Below are 20,492 nucleotides of genomic sequence, written 5' to 3' on the forward strand. Positions count from 1 at the left end.
GATACTAAGCAAGCCACTGTAGCTGTTTCAGCTTTGTATTCAAGCAGACATAGGTCTTTGTCCTCTATCCCCTTAGTCACATTCACGCCTAAACTTCTTCTCAGTAATATCCTCAAGTTGTTTCTAGTGTGGTTTTTATACCTACTCTGTAAACTGAAATTTCTTCAAGTAGTAATCATGAGAGTGGGAAGAAATAAAACAAAGTACATTCTTTATTATTCTATATACTTCTTGTTTCTTCATTTTTCTATAGCAAATCTACCTAACTCAATCAAGAGAATATCTAATTTGTCTACAGTATGTTTAATAGTTAAAGGCTTCAGAAAATTGTAAATTTTAGGAATTTAAGGTGGAATTGTACACCATCTTATGTTAAAAGTTTAGAGCATTCATCAGATCTTCAAGAATAGTTACTATCAATACTAAATGTTTGGCTCTGCTTGGTGGCATGTACCTTTAATCCTTGCACTCCAGAGTAAGAGATAGGCAGATCTCTTGAGTTTATCCTTGTCTATATAGCAAGTTCCAGGACAGCTGCAACTACATAGTGAGACCTTCTCCAAAAAATAACAAGCTAACGAAGTGAGTGAGTTTTGTTTTACAAGGCAAGCCTTGTTAGTCACCTAAGTGCATGATTTACAAGAGGAATTTTTAACAAGTGCATTGATCCTACTGATTTTCACTGATAACTGATCTTGACAGAGAGTGATAGAACAAATCAGAGCTCATACTGCTAGGTGTGGTGGCACATGCCTTTAATCCCAGCACTTGGGGATTTGAAGTCAGGACCTCTGGAAAAGCAGTCAGTGCTCTTAACCTTTGAGTCATCTCTCCAGCCCCAGGGAGGCTGTTTTAAAAGAAGCAGAGTCAGGCAGGTCTCTTGAGTTCAAGCCCAGCCTGCCCCAAGGATCAAGCTCCAGGAATGCCAGGATGACACAGAAATCCTATCATTTTGTTGGGGTAGGAATTCTTATACTGCCCTTGTTTAAGTTTTGATTCAGTTTCTCTACAAACTAGTTGTGGTTTTGCTACTATTAGTTAGATATATAGCTAACTTAGTTTTTTTTAAATCATAATTATATAGATATCTATCAGTTTCCCTGATGGGTAAGGCTCCTTCTTTATGCCTATAGAAGGCCATTATTAAAAGTGTGTACCATCGGGTTGGGGATTTAGCTCAGTGGTAGAGTGCTTGCAAGACCCTGGGTTCGGTTCCCAGCTCAAAAAAAAAAAAAAAAAAAAAAAGTGTGTACCATCATTCCTATCAAATTTTCTTGGTTTGCAGAGAAGGAAATTGAAGCATGGAATGATTAAATAATTTATTACATAGTCATTAAATGGTGGCACTAGGAGTCACATTTAGTTTTCATTGGAATATATATAGGTTCTCAGTATGCCAGCATGTCTCCATGTACCCTAGATAACTTGGTAGATAAGTTTATATTAAACAAAATTATGAATACATAATTTTAATCCACATTGAACTTGAGTAGAAAATTATCATTTAAACCGTAAGGTATTTTCCAAAATATATGTCAAGAATTGTATAGTGTCACAAAATTTTCGCATTAGGAAACCTGTTCAAGTTTAATGCTTATTATTAAGCAAATAAATGTCTATTGTAATACTTTTTACCAAAAAAGTCTTCAGCCCACAAGATAGAGAGGGTGAAGGTGTTTGACACCAAACCCAATGACCATAGTTCAATCCCCATGATCCATATAAGGGTGGAAAGGAGAAAACCAACTCCCACAGGTTGTCCTCTGATCTCCACATCCACATTGTGGTATGTTCATGTGTGTACATACACACACACTAAATTAAATAATGTGAAACATTAAATTAAAATCTTATTAGAATAGTATTAAATGAAATTATTAAGAAATTTACTCTTTAATAATCAAGTTTTATAAATAGCAAATAATAAGGATGCTGGTTTTTTGTTTTGTTTTGGGTTTTTTTGTTTGTTTGTTTGTTTGTTTTTTAAGATTGATTTTCAGATCCCATTACAGATGGTTGTGAGCCACTATGTGGTTGCTGGGATTTGAACTCAGGACCTCTAGAAAAGCAGTCAGTGCTCTTAACCTTTGAGTTATCTCTCCAGCCCCAAGGAGGCTGTTTTAAAAGCTCTAATTGCATGTATTTCCTAGGATAGTGGGAAATACATGGGTGAGAACTTCTTTCTTTGTGAATTTTTACTTTGTTATAAATAATTCCATAGAGAAATTTATTTGTACTTCTGAAACATTTATTAAGCAAAGTTTCTTTGAGATATATAAGCATTTAATCGTTATATATGATTTACATATATCTTTTTGGTTTTAATGTTACATCTCATGGAGCTTCAAGCTTTATAACTTTTTGTTTATATCTTAAATATAGAGAACTATTAAACATTTTAAAGTTCTGTGTGCTGAATGTGACTTAAAGCCAGTCATAGTGAAATACATCTCTAATCCTAGCACTTACAAACCAGAGGCAGGAGAATTGAAGAGTTTGAGGATAGTTAAGTTTGATGAGACCCTGTCTCAAAACAGTAGAACTGTTAATATAGCTTTATGATATATTGATTGCCTTAAAGGTCCAAAGTTTTGGGTTCAGTCTGCATCACTGCATAATTGGAAGAGAGAGGGAGGGAAGGTAAAGTTTAATCCAAAGTGATGCAAAGTCAAGTTAAAAATCAAAAGACATTGCAGTTACTTTGACATTGCTTGCAAATAAACTATTCAGTGCTACAATTAAAGGTATACAAACAACTTTCAACTTTATATCTAATCAGAATATGAAAATCTTTAAAGTATTTTTGAGAATACATTTATGCTTCATCTTTACTAGTCATATTTTTATGTTTCAAAAATAAAACTATGGAAATTTTAGACAAAAAAAGAAAAGAAAAGAAAAAAATTGCACCCAATCTAACTTTCTAGCACAATTACTGTCCCAGTCCTTACATATTCCCCTTTAGAGTTACATGTATAAATACATACACACACATGCATACATGCATGCGCATGCACATATACTCACGTAAACACATGAGTGTATGTACTAATAGTGGTAGCTGTGTAACTTTTCAGTACTTTTTAAGCTAATACAAAGTAAAACTCGTATGTGATAGTAAATTTCGTTTTGCTATTGTGACAAATACTTGAGAAAGTAAGGGAAGGCTTATTTTGGCTCACAGCTTCATAGATCTCAATCCAAGTTGTGGTTTTGGATAGAGAGAGAGAGATAGAACATCATAGTGGAAAGTGCATAGAGGAGGAAACTAGCTTATCTTGTACCATCAAGGAAGCAGTGAGCCTGTAAGAAAAGTGTGAAAGGAAGGGTCTTGCACATAAAACAAACTCATCAATATCATATCCCTATAATCTGTCTCTTCCAACTAGGTTCTGCCTCCTAAGAGCCCATTAGAGCACCCTCATGATGTAGTCACCTCTCAGCAGGGTCTAAGCCTTTGGGAGACCCTTTATATCCAAACCGAATTGCTCTGCCTCAGTCTCCAAAAACTTGTGGCTGTCTCTAATGCAAAATTAATTCAGTAAACATCAAAGTTCCACCATTATCCCACAGGCAGAGTTCCTCTAAGACTCCAGGCAAATTCATACCCTATTAGACTGCATTAAAAACAAAACAAGTTAATATACTTCCAGTTTGCCCACGGTATAAACATTGCCATTCCAATGGTGAAGGAGACATAGACATGAAGAATTGAACCAAAACAAGACCAAGCCCCAGTAGGGCAGACATTAAATCCTCTAGTTCCTTGTGTGGCATCTGTTATATACAGTGGTATGATGTGCACTCTTATGCACTTAGCCAGCCCAACCCCTCTGGCCTTGCTGGTTGCAGCACACATGACCTCTCTACTGGGCTGGTTCTGTTCGTTGCCTATGGCTTTCCTTGGCTAATTTCCCATGTTCTTGTCATCTCTGACTTTCTGGAATCTTCATGTCAACTTGAGGATAACTTTTACAGCTTTACATAATTGCCCTTTCCAGGGGGCTTCCCACAGGGATTCTAATCTTACTACATATTGCCTGGCTTTCAAGACTTCCTTTGGATATCAGTGGACATTTCTGTGGCCCCTCAATGTTTGAGATCTGCATGACTACAAAGTCAGCATCATTTAGATGATAACAAAAAGATGATTACTACCACAAAGCACATATAAAAGAATGGTAACTGCACTTCAAATTCTGTGAAAATACTGAAGAAGGTACATGGTCTAGTTAGCTGTTCTTATAGCTGTCCTAATTACAAATGTAAGCTTCCATTTGTTGTCATATAAGTTACAGTGCTAATATAACCATAGTTCAAAATGGTAAGGAGGTATTACTTAAAAGAAATCACAATTTTAATTTTAGAAATCACAAGAATGTCCTCTCTTTGTATGTAGTTGTTGATTGTACAGGGACTTCATAGGGTTATTTGTGCTCAGATCTACTAATGTAGAGAGTAAAGTGTCTTGGAATTTCTTCATGCTCCAAAATCTCATTTACTAAGAACTCCCACTTGTTATGAGGCATTTTAAAAGCATTATGAATCATCTTTATCTCATCTAACCAAATCTTTGTCCTGCTCTGCTCACCTTCAGAATAACTTGATTTCTTTTACTTCCTCTTAGACACATTTCTGATCAATCCTTTGATTGGTCAGTTGAGAGGAATTCATGGATAGGTATTTATGAAATACGATTATGAAATTCATATCTTCACTATATTGACCTCTGAACCTATAATTATAATGTGAAAAGTCTTCATTATCTGAAAGATTAGGAGTTTTCTGTACAATCGTCCATTCCTTTATCATCATGCTCAGGATAGAACTACTATGTTTTTATGAGACCCTTCTAGTCATTTCTAATCATTTAAATACCTGATAAGTTTCTTATATCTTTGTCCTGGCAAGCTCAACATAGCACCAGTTCAAATTGATCTTTACAAGTGTTAATTAGGTAACACATTAAATATTATAAGCTGTGTTTCATAGTTTCCTTTGGAAATCCACTAAATATTAGTTATATACAGAGTGTATAATAAGAAGATCCCTGAGCTGGATAGTTCCTACTGTCACGGTTTAAGAGGCAACATTTGATAAAGAGAACAAACAAAATCAAATGGTGAAGAATCAGAAGACTATTGATAAGACAGAGGTAGCTAATGTAGGCCTGAAAAGAAAGGTCCCATCACAGAAGACTTATCTTTTTATCTAAATTAGTATAACAAATATCAGATCATGATAGAGATTTAGGATTCATCATAAAGAGTTTATATAAAGCAGAGACCCATAGGATGATTCAGTGAATAAAGGTATCTGCTGCCATATCTGACAGTTCGTTCAATTCCTGGACCCCACATGGTAGAAAGAGAACTAATCAAATCCAGATCTCACAAGTTGTCGTCTGACTTCTTACAGACACACCCCACATAATACATTAATTAATTAAGCCGATGTGAACAGCTATTACGACATTCTGCCATGTGACTTATCTAAATTTTACTGTTACCTCCGGTATACCTCACTATCATTTCAGAAATATGATCAAGCTTTAAACAAGAAAGTTGTTAGTAGTTAAAAGCTGACCATTTTTGTACCATTCTTCTTTAATGGGGAAACAAAATTTGAAACCCTTGTATATTTTCCTAGTGCAATTTTTCTAGTGCCTTTATTGTTCCGCACTAGACACCTAACTATGAAAGTTTAGAGCAGTAAAAGACTAGGATAATAAATGATTTAAGCGAAGCAGCACTGTATCCCAGTGTTGCTGGATTGTTTTGTTATTGTTGTCATTTTGTAATATTTATTGTTGGAATTTCACATAACACTAAAAATGCCTGGGGTATTTTGAGTTATACTTTTTGCAAATTTTATGTTAAATTGATTCTGCTACATTCCAGTAACCATTGGTGTTTTTTTTTCATAGTAACTATATTTTATTTCATACTGTTAAACTCTGATAATCTAAGGATTAGATAGATTTATTACTGTGTAGTTTATATAAATGCTTATAAGCCTTAGTGTAAATTTCAATATCAGGTTAATTTTATTGTATCTATTTGGGGATTGTATGAAGTCTTAAAATTTGTCTAACAATATAAAAAAATCTAATAGGCTATAATTAAGATTGTTTAAAATTCTTTGGAATAACAGTAAACATGTTTTTAATAACTAATCATAATTAATTTCTTAATATTTCATGGCCTCAGGACCTTAATTCTTACTTTGTAGTTTAAGATAATTTTAAAAAGCTGGTCTTACCAGAGTCAGAAGACAAGGTAACTGTATCAAACAGTAGATGAACTAACTGAATCATGTATTTTCATAAGACCCCCTTGACAGGCTTCCATTAACATACTTCAACTGTGATCCCCACTTTACAGATAGATGGTCATAGTGTGTTAACTCTCTAGAACACACCCCTTTAGTAAATGGATAGAATTTAGATGTAAAAACTGGAAACCGAAAGAGGAAAATTCCATGTTTGAAGCTAACCTGGGTTATGTAGCAAGGTCCTATCCTGAACAAAAGAAAGAAACTTTTCTTAATTCAAAAGCCTATGCTCTTAAAAGTGCAATATTCTTTGAATTTCAAAATTTCAATTTTTGACTCAGACAATAGATGAGAGAAGATGTTTTACCTCCTAGAATGGCTACCGCACCATGAAACAGAGAAAGGGGACTTTAGTAGTACTGAAATGGTGGCCTAAACAGCATTATGCTTAACCTGTGCTCTTTTATTTGTTGAAAGTGTTCGTTTATTCAGAGTTAAGAGTGTAATTTTTACACATCTCAACTGTAAAACATTGATTCGTTTACTAAAAACTAAATTGGTTTATTAAAACCCAAAGGAGCACAGTGTATTGGTACACACTAGAAATCACAGCACTCCAGAGGAAGAAGGGGTAGGATTGCAAGTTTTAGACCAGCCTGTGCTACATGAAGAAATCCTAAGTAAAATAAAGTGAGCAGATATTCCCCCCGATAAAGAATACTGTTCATTTCCTTAAGGAATAATGCCTGTTTGGTGATATTATTTTTTTTTTTCTTTTCTTTGTTTTTCGGAGCTGGGGACCGAACCCAGGGCCCTGCGCTTGCTAGGCAAGCGCTCTACCACTGAGCTAAATCCCCAACCCTGGTGATATTATTTTAACCCAAACAAGAAGCAAGCAATTACATATTCAGAACTCTTAAGATATTCTCTTATGCTTCTGGGTTTAATCCAGTTTTGAAACAATCTCTTGACAAATTACTACCCTGTACTTCAGATGGGGGTAGGTTATGAATGAAGAAACATAAAGTAGCAAAGAAAAACATTAGTAACCTTTGAATGTGATTTAGCTGTGGGATCTTAGTGCCTTTTTTTTTCATTTGTATTGTCCATAGAGTTAAGAGTTTTTTTCTAGAACACAGATTTAAATAACTTTTCTGTCAAGAAGTGAACATAACTAAAAATAATAGCTATAAAATGGGTAAGAACTATGTACTATTATTATATGTTACTATTATTGGATTTCACTTTATTTTACAAAGAAGTAGTTTGATTTCCATTTTGGTCAAGCTTCATATAGAAATGGAATTGAAAGGATCTGTTCAAAAATGGCTTTTAAGCTGGAAGAAACAGTATTTTAGGTTCTTGAGAAAGGAGATAGTTTGAGGCTATTGAATAAATAGTATTTCTAAAAACTATATATGCTTTCTCAAGCCCATCTTGCTCCATAACGTTTTATCTTTTGCAGTGTACTTCCCATTTTATCTTAACTCTGAGCGTGGTCATTTTCCTCCACAGGCCGAGTTAGCTACCACATTCTTAGAACTCTCAGATCTAGAGCTCTAGCCTGAAAGTCCTCTGAAGTTCTAGGTACCTACTGTATGTCTTCTTTCTGTATTTCTCTGCCAGGGTGCACATTTCAGGTGAGACCTAAACTCATTTAATCCCTTTTCTACTTTACCTACAAATCTTGCTACCTTTATTATGACACACTACTAGTATTGAATTCCAGATACTCTTAGTCCCTGTCCTCTGCCTCTTTGCATTTCTTTACAATAGAGTCCCTTTCCCTCTTCATCTGCTTGATCTTTCATGGTCTCTATGTTTCAGTTATAAAATTCTTTTTAATCTTAAGTACACAGTACTGTTTTATACCTATGAATATCTGCTTCTACTTTCTTTAACTTTTTTTCTACCATTCATCTTATTACCAATTCCTACACAGAGGGAAAGAAACAATATTTGCATGGTGATACTACTTCATAAAACTCTAAAACCAATATATATCTAATAAGAGTAATTTGCTAAAGGACAAATGACTTGAGGTAAAACCAAGCTACACGGTGTATTTACTAATTCCATATCTAGTGATCCTACTAACCCTGGATGCTGCCCAACTTTTCTTATAATCAGTGCTCTTTGGTTGGCATTTTTGGTATAGAAAAGGCAGAGTATGTATTATCCCAAAAGTTGTCTTCTCACCTTGACCATAAACCATTGTGTTCTCCTCACAGGCAGAAAGTAAACAAATCAATGTAATTAAAGATACATTGCTTTGTCATTTTTCTTTTAAATATTTTCACTTGTTATATGTATGGATGTTTTTACATTCATGTCTATATGTGTATCATATGTATGCCTGATGACCATGGAGGTCAGAAGATATCAAATCCCTAGAACTGGAGTTATAGACAGCACCATGTGGGTGCCAGGTATTAAACCTGGGTCCTCTGCAAGAGCAAGAAGTACTCTTAACCACTAAGCCATCTCTCCAGTCCCCCCTTTTACTTATTTTTATTTTGTATGTATGAGTGTTTGTGTGCATGCTTTTATGAAATCAATGTAAGATTTTAAAATGGCAAGTATTTAGCTTCAAAATACTCTTAAAAATGATAGAGATTCAGAGCTATTTCCATATACATTTAGTCTGAATGTAAAACGATAGCGTTGTCGATGTCTACTATTTAGGAAGAATTACCATAAAGAAAGTTACACAGTAAATGCAGCAAACAGTTTGGGAAGTGATATTAAATTGTATACTTAGAGAAAGAAGCCTCAGAATTAGAGCACAGCAAGTGACACAGGATTCAAGTATACATTTTTTAAAATTAAACCTTTATAGAAGAGAGAACCTGAGCTGAGAGAGAAAAAAAAATTAGCCCACAATACTTGGGGAGAAAGAGATAAGCAAAGAGTAGGAGTTCTGGAGAAAGCTCTGTAATAGAGCACTTGCCAGGCATGCAGAAGACACTGGACCCCAGCCTTGGCACCAGGAAAAAAAATAGGAGTAAAGGAACTTAGGAGAGTTTAATGAAATGAAGAATTTCCAATTTAAAATTTGACCAGGTGTTTGAAAACTGAAAGAACTGAGGACTACATATGGTAATTCAGTCCTGTGATCTTGATGCCCTGGATGTGGAAGCAGAGGATCAAGAGGAATCAAGGCCTGGGGCTGGGCAGTGAGCACACTGCTGAAGAGCAGTGGTTGCCCTTTCAGAAGATGAGGCTTCAATTGCCCGCCCCTACATGGTAACTCAAAACCATTCTCCTAACTCTGGCTCCATGGGAATCTGGCACCCTCTTCTGGCCTTCTTGGCCATGCATGTGATGCATAAACAAACATACATATAGGCAAAACACCCATACATATAAAATATACAAAGTTCAAAGTTGGGATGATGAGACAGCTCACCAGGTAAAGGCCAAGCCTGAGTTCTATATTCTGCAATTACACAGTAGGAGAGAATCAGCACCTGCAAGTTGTCCTTTGTCCTCAGCATGAACATCAAAGGCTAAAAGTTAGCCTAGACTAATGAGCTACTACCTCAAAAAATGAAAAAAAAAACATTTTTTTAAGTTACCTTTTGAAATAAATGTAAGGGGTTTTCATTGAAAGCCTAGTTCCTTTTGAAGGGAGAGGAGCCATCTTGTTGTCACTGCTGAGAATCCCCAAGCTATTTGGACATGGCTATTTGCAGGTTATTTTTAGGTCCTAGTACTGTTTGAAGTTTTATTCTGTTCGTGGTTTCTAAAATGAAACAGGAATCTGAACGAACCTTTACATTTGTATGTCCTTACTTCTACACTCTTTTCCACCATGGTTTTTCTCGATTGTATTTGCTTCCACAGATGCATACCATGAAAACTGCCTGTGAAGGTTAGGTAATGAAAAAATACCATCATTTCCTCTTAGGAAGGGAAGAGAATTGATCTCTACTACCTGGCTCTTAATGTTTCCTTTCCTAGGTGAAATCTTTTAACTCCTTAGGTGTTTATGATATATATTTTACTGTTGGGCTTATGCCATTTTTTAATTAAAATTAATACCTTTGAGGAAATAGAAAGTAAGTATTGAACTATGTAGGTTATGCTTGGTTTTTGCTTTTAAGGTTTACCAATATTCTTACCAACTTCTACCCAGTAAACCTAAAGGATGGTGTTAAAATATAGAAGTACTCACTATGGAGTCAAGTTTTTTAATTAAAATCTAAGCCCCTTGGTGTGTAGCATTCACTTCTTAGTAGTATATCATCAGTACACCTGATTATGGCAGTGCAAACAGTAAAATGAAATCAAGAAAGCCTTTTTGAATGTAAGCACCCTAGCTTTAGTGAAAATGTCACTCTCCTCCCACCCCTTTCTCACACTTCCTTGTTTTAGTCTGACTCAGAAGGAAGAAATAATCTTTAAGTCTTCTCAAATCTTGCCAGATGTTAGTGGGATAAGAGGCAAGTAGAGGGTTCAGTTGGTAGGGTGATTGCCAGAGTTCTGAGCTTATCCCTGGTGCAACATAAAACTGGCATCATGGTGTATGCCATATCATAATACATGCCATGTAGCCCTAGTTCTGGGAGGTGGAAGCAGGAGGACTGGGAATTCAATGCCATCTCAACTACAGGTGGAAAGGATGGAAGGGGGTTGGGGGGGTATGGTAGTGAATAACATCATTCATCTTGAGAATAGATATCCCATGTTCTTATAACATTAAATTATTTAACTTCAAGTAATAGTAACCCTTTTATTTGAATCATTTGGATATATTTACTCAAGTATCACTTTATATCATTTTCAGTTTTCCAGACAAAATTCACACATACTCTACTTTTAATTTAAAAAATATTTAGTTCCACTAGTTTGTTTACATTTATTTATTTTGTGTGTGAATACACATGTGCCATGGGTACAGCTGTGGAGGTCAGAGAACTTGTAGTTGGTTCTGCCCTTCCACTCACTGGGACAAAGCAACGCCACAAAAAAACTTTATCAGAATTTTACTGACAGATAAAAGGATGACTCCACTAACCCCAAATATTGAATTGGAGAAAGATTCCGAAAAAATACTATTAATCCTGGTTTTATCTTCTTACAACTAAGCTATTTTTGTTGTGTAAATAGACTGGACAGACAATGCTAAGTAATGAGCTCTCTTAAGTATGTTCAACTCTCCTCAACTAAGGACCTAAGTTGTGCCAATCATAGATGTCACAGTAAGTCTATTTCATATATTTAATAAAGTGACTTATTCTGGACTAGTGACATGGCTCAATGGTATAAATATTTGCCTTGTAAACCTAAAACTTCAGTTCCATCCCTATGACCTACTCAGGAGGAGGAGATTCTCAGTTGTCTTGTCTCCACATGTGTGCCTGCCCTCACACATACAACAATAATAAAATGTTAAATGTCTGATGGCAGTGACTCAGTGGATATAGGTGCTGCTACCAAACTTAAAAACTTAGTTTGATCTCTAGGAGTTTGATCACACGGTAGAAGGAGGGAGCGTCCTCTCTCACGTTGTCCTCTGACTGGCATACAGACACATATACACACATTTTTTAAGTGGAAAAGAAAAAGCCCTATTTTGCAGGATGAAGTAATCCCTAGAGACAATAGACTCAATAGCTTCTCCTTTCCTTCCATCATTTCCCCCTTTCCCGCTAGTTTTTTCTGTAGCCATCGACTCATGTCTTACATTTATGCTACACACGGTAAATTAAGTCATTTTTGAATGTTTTTCCTATATACTTCAACATATACTGAAACTAGTCATCTATCTCTGTTCTCCATGTGTCCACCTTTCCAGACATGCACCTTCTTAGTTTGTGTGGGTATGTTTATTTGGGTTCTTTGTACATTTGCACAGCATATACAAGATATATCACTTCTTTGTGTATGTGATAATATTTTTTGCACACAATAATTTTAAAGATGTTCTTCTGTACATTGTCCCCTCCTCAGTAAATAAAACAACACCCCCTGACCCAGAGATATGTACTGTTCAGTTAAATATATTGCTATGCTGTGAGAAAAACATTTCTCCGTGTTTGCTTTTTTAGAGACGAATACCATTCAGCTGTTATTTAACCATTTTTCCACTGATAGAACTCTTACTGTTAAAATAGTACTGTAGTGCCTGGAGAAGCACTGGCTGCTCTTTCAGAGGACCCTGTCTTGATTCCCAGAACCTACATGGTAGCTCACAACGTCTGTTACTCCAGTCCCAGGGATCTGACACCCTCTTTCAGCTTCCCAGGCACTGTGCACACATAATGCACAGACATACATTCAGGCAAAATACTCATACACATAAAGTAAACATAAAATCTCAAATAAGTGAATAAAAGTGCTGTAATGAGTGGCCTTGCAAGTTAGATATGCTGTATTTGTACCTGAGAGATAAATTTTTAGATACAGGAATACTGGTTCAAACAGTGAATAAATAAAGGAGAGGGAAAATTGGGTTGAGTGTCTGAATTGAAAAACATTGTTATGATTTTTTTCATGTCTTCTGGTTTTTGTTCTTTGTGTTGGTGTGTGTGTGTGTGCGTGCGTGCGTGCGTGCGTGCGTGCGTGCGTGCGTGCGCGCGCGCGCCTGTGCCTGTGCCTGTGCCTGTCTGCCTGCCTGTCCACATTCTTTGTTTTGTTTTGGGAGACAGTCTCATGTAGACCAGTCTTGCCTTTCAAATATTTTTGTAAGCTGTCTGTGTGAATTCTTTCTGTTAGGCTCAGAATCTTTCAGATAGCTCTAAGTACTTTATATATAGGAAACTTATAAAAGACATATTTTCGCTTTTCTTTATGTTTCAGACATAATTAAACTGTTAAAAGGTTTTTATGAACCCCTTAATATAAATTACATAGTTGACTTTAGACAAAAGGGGGCTAAATTAGGGAAGGAACATTGAATTGATATGTGTGTGTGTGTGTGTGTGTGTGTGTGTGTGTACACATGTATGTGTATATATACATGTATGTGTATATATATCCATATACATGTATATATAATTTCTTTTTTACCATATGAATGTCTTTAATATTTTTACTATAAGAAATTTCACAGAGGAGATTTGTGGACTCACCAGTGTCTTCCATGGATAATCTTCTGTGACTATATTAATATCTACACTAGGAACCTAACATAGGTATATGTCTCCTTTTCTCCTTTTAAACATTTGCTTTTCTGATCAGGAATTTTTTTTTTTTGGTGTATTTTTTTATTTACATTTCAAATGTTATCCCCTTTCCAGGTTTCCTGTCTATAAACACCCTATCCCATACCCCATCCCCCCATGCGCCTTGTATGAGGGTGTTCCCCCACCCAGCCACACACCCTTTCCCTGCCCTGCCCTGACAATCCCCTCCACTGGGGGATTAGCAGGACCAAGGGCTGGCCAGGAATTTGACCTAAAATTAGCTGATGAATTTTCTAAAAAAAAAGTGAAGGATTAGTGAACAAAATTTTTATAGAAAATGCTAACAGTGAATATCAGTCTTTGCATAAATATTTACCTCAAAGTTTCCTTGTGAAAAGCATTTACATCTTTGTTAACTCTGGTTACTTGAGAAAATAATAACACCTAAAACTTATAATAGCCTTCATATCTGCTTGCTCAAGATAAATAATAGCTATAAAAAAGAATCACTTAACTGTGATCCAGGGATGGGAGCACATGTTTGTAATCGCAGTATTTATAAGACTGAAGGAAGAGGATCATGAGTTTGAAGTCAGTTTGGGATGCAGAGTGAGATCATATTAAAACCCCTGCCCCATTTCTTTCTTTAGGTCACTACTAATGAAAATCTCAATTGAACATTTTTCTGGGGGCTTTTAATCATTAAATTAAGCACATTATTTGTTTTATATTAGTAGAATTTATGAATGCTTAGCTTAATTTACCCCTCAATCTGTGTGTTTTTGTGTGGGTGTGTATGTGCATGTGTATGTTCACTCTGTTTTGTTCTTCTAGGGATAAACCAAGGACTTGACATAGGTTAGATAAGCACTGTAATCACTTAGCCATAAGATTTTCTTCTTAAGACAGGAAATTAAGATTTGCATTTGCCTAGAGATTATTTCTATGTGAATTTTATTTCTTTGGACTCCTTTCAGGGGAGGGGAGAATTAATTGCCCTTAACTGTTAAACTGTAAGTATTTTAGGCCCTTGTGAATTTTGGAGAAATAATCTTCCATGGGAAGAGCACACGATTACCCACTACTAGATAGCCTTGAAAACATGCATCCAAGCAAAACTATATGGATTACAAAGGTTGTACTTAGAATTATGTTTGTGTGTATGTATCTTTGTATGTAACAACATTAATTTTTTTAAAGGCCATGATTAAGCTGGGCATGTGGCTCATGCCTTTAATTCCAGCACTCAAGAGGCAAGAGTCAGGTGGAGGACAGCCAGGACTAAACAGAGAAACCCTGTCTTGAAAAACAACAGCAACAACAACAAAAATAAATAAAAAAGAGGCCATGAATTTGGAAGAGAGCAGGGGATGGGGCGGGCTTAAGAAGGGGGAAAAGGAGGGAGGAAATGGTGTAATTATAATCTTAAGAAATAATTTTTAAGTATTTAAGTATATTTAACCTTCAGTTTTGTAGAACTTTATGTTGATTAGACTTAGTTTGAATCAGCAACTTACAGTTGTTATTATCGCTCTTAAATAACTGCATTTCTTAAAAGACAGGCAAAATGCTACCTGGGTTTCAATTAATGTTTTATAGTAATAATGCTATTATTATATCTCTTCTATTGAGAAATGGTAGAAATAAAGCTGATAAATAATTTACTGTAAGCAGCATATGATTTCTGAGGGGTTTAGGATTTAGCTCCTATCATGATTGATGAAGAGTCACTTTTACCTGGTTTGCAGAAGGGAGCTTAGGGATAAAGAATCAGAATTGACTACTCAAAGTAATTGACTCATATTACAGAAGATTTAATTCTGTAATTTAAGGAATTCTTTTACTGTATTTGTGTCACTGTGAGTGTGACTTAACAAAAAATTTGAAGGATCTTTGAGTAAAAACAGGGAAACTTTTGTATAGTTTTCGATTGACAGACACATAGAATTTTAATATATTAACTACGACAGACAAGAACTTTTTAGTTCCTAGCAAATAGGCAGACTACTGACTGTCCAAAGATCATTGAGCAAATAAATGCCTTTTCTAAGAAGTTGCCTCCCTTATTCTGAGAGTGGAACTACTTCTGGGAATGTGCTAGATAAGATAAATAACATGTTATAAACACTGCTTAATCTTTGGCTCCATGCTCAGTTTCACAGCTAACACTTAGTGCTTATTTAAAGCATTCTTTAACATACAGTTCAAGATTTATTTAGGTCACTATAGACAGGTGCTTTCTTTCAGTCTTTCTCAGGAAGAAAAGCTGTAGATGTTAAAATTAAAGGTTTAGGTTTGAATTCTACCATAGCATGTTAGTTTCCTTACTTAATACAATGTGAATATTGCCAAGGCTTATTGATAGTTATAGGCCTGCCATAAAATGAATTGTCATAAACTTCCTCTGCTTTATCATTTTGTTCATTAGCATTTAGACATTGAAAAGACCTGAAACTGGAAGGGGTTTTAACATACATTAGCTATCTTGTTTCAGGGGTGTGTCTGACTCAGAAGTTCTAGGGCAGATCCAGATATACCCACTTCTAGCAAGTTCCCAGGTAGTGTTGCTGCATCTAGTTAAGAGGAACTTCACTTTGAAAACTAGTTTATCAGAATTCGGAGAATTTTCATGGCTTCTCAATACAAACCATTAGTGCTTGAAATCAAATTACTGTCGTCTCTAATTACTGTCAGAATGCATTTGAGCTTTTGTGTGTCAAAGAACTATGTTCACTTGGAGAAATATGTTTGCATTGTTCTTTTATTGTTTCTGTTCTTATTTTAGACAGGTAACTACTCCATGCCAGTCTACTTTATTATAGATTAAGCAAAGGTACTTCTCATGTCATTTCAAGAGTGAAATCAGATTAGATGACATTGTCTTCACTCATTTCACTTTAAAGTCCAGGTTTCTTTCTGCCTTCTTACCTTCTTGATAAAGCTACACATACTTGATCATGACCAGTTGCTAAAGAATAAGAAAAACCTGGGAAGAAAAGCAGCTGGTAGGAGCCAGGTGGGATGAAGTAGATCATCATGGAAAGGCACACTACCTAATGTAGCATGGTTACTTTGACTTCTGCTCTTTCTGTGACTAGAACTATAATTAACTTTATTTAAACATTAAATTCAGGGCTAAGCATCTAGCTCATTAGTTCTTATCTTTCAACATCCTGTATTTTTGTTCATTGTCTTTGTTAAAACTTTTAACTTGTTAATGAATGCTAATCAAGAATTTTTTTTCCCCTAAAAGATGTTGCCCATAATTGAAAATTAACTTTTGGCTTCATTTTGCACTTCTAGTTTACAATAATAGCTTAAAGCAAGAAGACTCTGAGCGTTTCATTTTTCTCAGTATTTCTGATAGTAATTATAGCACTTGATTTAAAATGGACTTCAGTTTGAGGGAGTGAGTGAGTGTGTGTGTGTGTGTGTCTGTGTCTACCACCTCATAATCGAAAGCACGTGGTTTACTCTTACACTGTATTTATTCTAACACTACATTTTAGGGGTAGATAAACCATATGAACAGATTGCAAAAAAGACAAACTATTCCCTTGAGGAGCTTAGAATTTGAAACTGTTTATTTCTGGCTGTATAGTAAAAAGGAATCAAGGTATAAATCAAGAAAAACAGAAGGGAAAAATATTTTTCTTCATCATTTTAAAGAAAACAATCTCTGGCCTGAGCACCACAGAGAACATTTACCTCATTTGAAACTACACTTAAGACAACAGTGTTAGTATCTTGATTATAAATCTGGCCATTTAAATGGTGATTCCCAAAACCTAAGTTTTTAACAGAATCACCCAGAGGGGTTATTAAAATACATTAGCTGTTCTCATTCTAGGAGAGTCTGACTCAGTAGTTCTAGGGCAGATCCAGATATAGCCACTTCTAGCAAGTTCCCAGGTAGTGTTGATGCAGTGTTAACCAGTTAATACTGGTTAAAAGGAACTTCACTTGGAAAACTAATTTATCTGAATTCAGAGAATTTTCATTGCTTCCTAATACAAGCCCTTGGTGTTTGAAATCAGATTATCTCTAATTCCTGTCAGAATTGTATTTGAGCTCTTACGTGTCAAGGTACTATTTACTTCTTCTCTAAAGATAATGGAACTTCCCGCAAGAACCTCAATCTAATAAAATCAACCATAGTTCTCTTAGTATAGTAAAAACAATTACTACCTTGTGTTGACCACTCATTGTGCCAGGAACTATGCAAAATAGTATTTAAACTCATTTAATCCTCAGAGGCTTAGGACATAAAATGCCTATTGGAGGTAGGAAAAAAAAAAGATGTATAAACTGATTTCCCATAATTCACAGTGAGTTTGTTAAGGATCAGGAATTTAGTATGGTGCTATGGTATCTTCCTACACTATTTAAAATTAAAAGTATACATATTGCTGGGCTAGGAGAGGGATAGAATACTTGACTATATACTATAGGACAACAAAGGGTAGCACAAAAAGAGATGGCCCTGTGCACCTTAAAGAACAAGTGAAAGCCACATAAATTGGAACTACAGGTATCTCGGTCCAGAAGCAGTTTCTGCAAAGTGAAGGAAACATGAGAACACATGTGTATCAGATTGGAAATATTACCTAAGACCGAAATTCTTAAAAAGGATTAGAGGCCATCTACACAGAGGTCAAAGTCATGAAGAATTTCATATACTAAGCCATTTTAAAAGTAGGATTGGTTGCTATGTGTGATGGTATATACCTTTGACAACAACACTGGGAAGCCAGCAGCAGATAGATCTCGAGTTTGAGGCCAGCCTGGTTCACATAGTTTCAGGTCAGCAAGGGCTACATAGTAAGACCCTGTAAACCGCCCCCTCCCAATAGGATTGGAGTTTTGTTTAGTTTTGTTTATTCTTCTGTAACTTTTCATTCACTATAAGCTAGTGGTTCTCAAAATAGTCAGGTAACAGGCTCAGCATTTTCTGGGAACTTGTTAGAAGTGTGGTTTAGAGCTCAGCAGTCTGTTTATGCTAGACCCCACCCTAGATGACTGGTGCATACTAGTTTGAGAAGCTATACTTATTATAAATTGTTGACTATTATTAAAATAGTAAGTGTATTTGTGATTTAATTTTATTTAGAATACAGTGCTCAACAAAATTGAAATGTTGAGACCCAATAAACTACTTTTCTTTAACATGATCTTTCTATAGCTTGTAAATTCATTTCTTTTTTGCTGCAATGAGATCAAAGTCAGGACAAGAATTTGTTAGGTCAGCATTCAAAGTGTAGCTTAAAAACATTATTGACTTGTTTTAATTGTCAAGAAAGAGAAATAATAAACTCCTTTTTAAATTTTTAAGCTGTTAATGTATAAAACTGGTATTATAGTTAACATTTTAAAATACTTTATTAAGCCACATCTATCAAAGGAATAGGATGTTTTCACACTATGAAATGACTTAAAGTTAACAGTCTTAATTAGTAGAAAATATAAACTAGGATTCTCAAGCAAGTGCTAGTTTAAATGCCTGTCACCATCTTTATTTGTGGTGATTTTTTTTTTTTATACTAAAGCCTTACAGATTATACGGTTGGTCAGTAATTTAGTTACATGTAATCTTATTTTACTTTGCGCATATTTCTCCAGTAATTGAAAGCTCAGTGTTGCTTAAAGTATGCAGTACCCTTTCTTAGCAGCAGCAAGAAGTTAACTGGTGGGGTTGGAGATTTGGCTCAGTAGTAGAGTGCTTGCCTAGCAAGCACAAGGCCCTGGGTCCCCAACTCCGAAAAAAAGAAAAAAGAAAAAAAAAAAAAAAAAGAAGTTAACTGGTACACTGTTAGTGTTCAAAAAGACACACAGCATTTTCTGTGTGTTGGCTGAAAGTACCAAAGAGGCAAGTCCACTGAAGCTTAGGAACTGACCCCATTCATTTTACAGATAGGGAAACTGAGGTCCAGGGACATTAAGTAAATGAATGAGTAGCAGAAACTGGCATGATAGCCAGGCCTACTTGCATTGTATCTAAAAGGTACATGGAAAGAATAGTTCTGAACCTCAACCTGGCAAAATACTAATAGCCCATACCATTCAAAGTAAAATAGTTTCAGAAAGTTTTAAATCCCAAATTCTTGACAAGTAAATATACTTTGTAAGTAATATTTAGTAATGTCTTACTCCAAAATTATATTTAAAGACCTCATGTTAACTCAAAGAAGTATCAGGTTTTTTTTACAAGACTATTTTGATACAAAAATTTTAATTATGTCTTTCAAAAGTCTACAAAAATACCAACAAAAGTATGCATAGATTCTTGGTACATTTATTACTTAAACGATGGGAGAATATAAATCATAAAGAACAATTATTTAATCTTCTGTGTGATATAAATGCTTAGGTTGTATTTGAACTTGGGATATCTACTTAGTAGCCAGACAACTGAATTATTTTCAGGAAAAACACATGCTTTTCTTAGGTGATATCTGCCAGCAAGTAACCTATAATCTACCAGAATATTGAATTCCATTTTAATCAGCTTATCCAAAATCCTCAAGTTCTTTTTAGAAGCCCTTCTTACATACTTAAAAACCAGATGTTAAAATATAAAATTGATAGAAGTCATTATCTAAATTTTAGTATATTAAAACCACCCAAAAGAAACTCCTAATTAAAATTGGAGTAAGTTTTAAAGTGACATATTTATGTCATAGACAAATTATAAATAGTGGGACTATAAAGGATTTTAGAAGACAGCCATGTACTAAAGATCCTCATGTTAAAAAGTTATATTGAATTATAAAAATATAGTTAATAAATCATATTTAAAGTCATCACATTTAGTATTGGGTAAACGCAAATATTTTTTACATTATTTTAAGAATTGGAAGGACGGTTAAAGTTTTGAGAATAATTTAATGAAATATTCTAATTTTTTCCAGTGCATCTGGGGGCGGTGTTGTAGCCATTGACAACAAAATAGAACAAGCAATGGTAAGTAGGTTCCCAGTTGTCTTTTCACTTCACTTGGTCAGACTGACGGAATCTCCTAAGTCCAGATAGCAGAAAACTAATTTCTTTAAGCCAAAAGTTGCCTATTACAGTATCAAAATTTAGAAAGTG

The 20,492-nt window shown here is 35.1% G+C and overlaps 1 protein-coding gene across 3 annotated transcripts in view; it reads left to right on the forward strand.

Moving 5' to 3' along the window:
- Positions 1 to 20,492, forward strand: part of Tsc22d2 (TSC22 domain family, member 2) — a 51,540-nt gene that overhangs the window by 23,610 nt on the left and 7,438 nt on the right. For all 3 annotated transcript variants that reach the window (XR_015667719.1, NM_001191960.2, NM_001446900.1), the window contains 1 exon segment: positions 20,312 to 20,363. Coding sequence is in view for 2 of the 3 variants with exons in the window: in NM_001191960.2 (NP_001178889.1) it covers positions 20,312 to 20,363 (52 nt within the window). In the remaining variant the exon portion in view is untranslated.

Source organism: Rattus norvegicus, chromosome 2 (genome assembly GCF_021556685.1).
Source record: "Rattus norvegicus strain SHRSP/BbbUtx chromosome 2, alternate assembly SHRSP_T2T, whole genome shotgun sequence".
In the NCBI taxonomy this organism is placed as follows: Eukaryota; Metazoa; Chordata; class Mammalia; order Rodentia; family Muridae; genus Rattus; species Rattus norvegicus.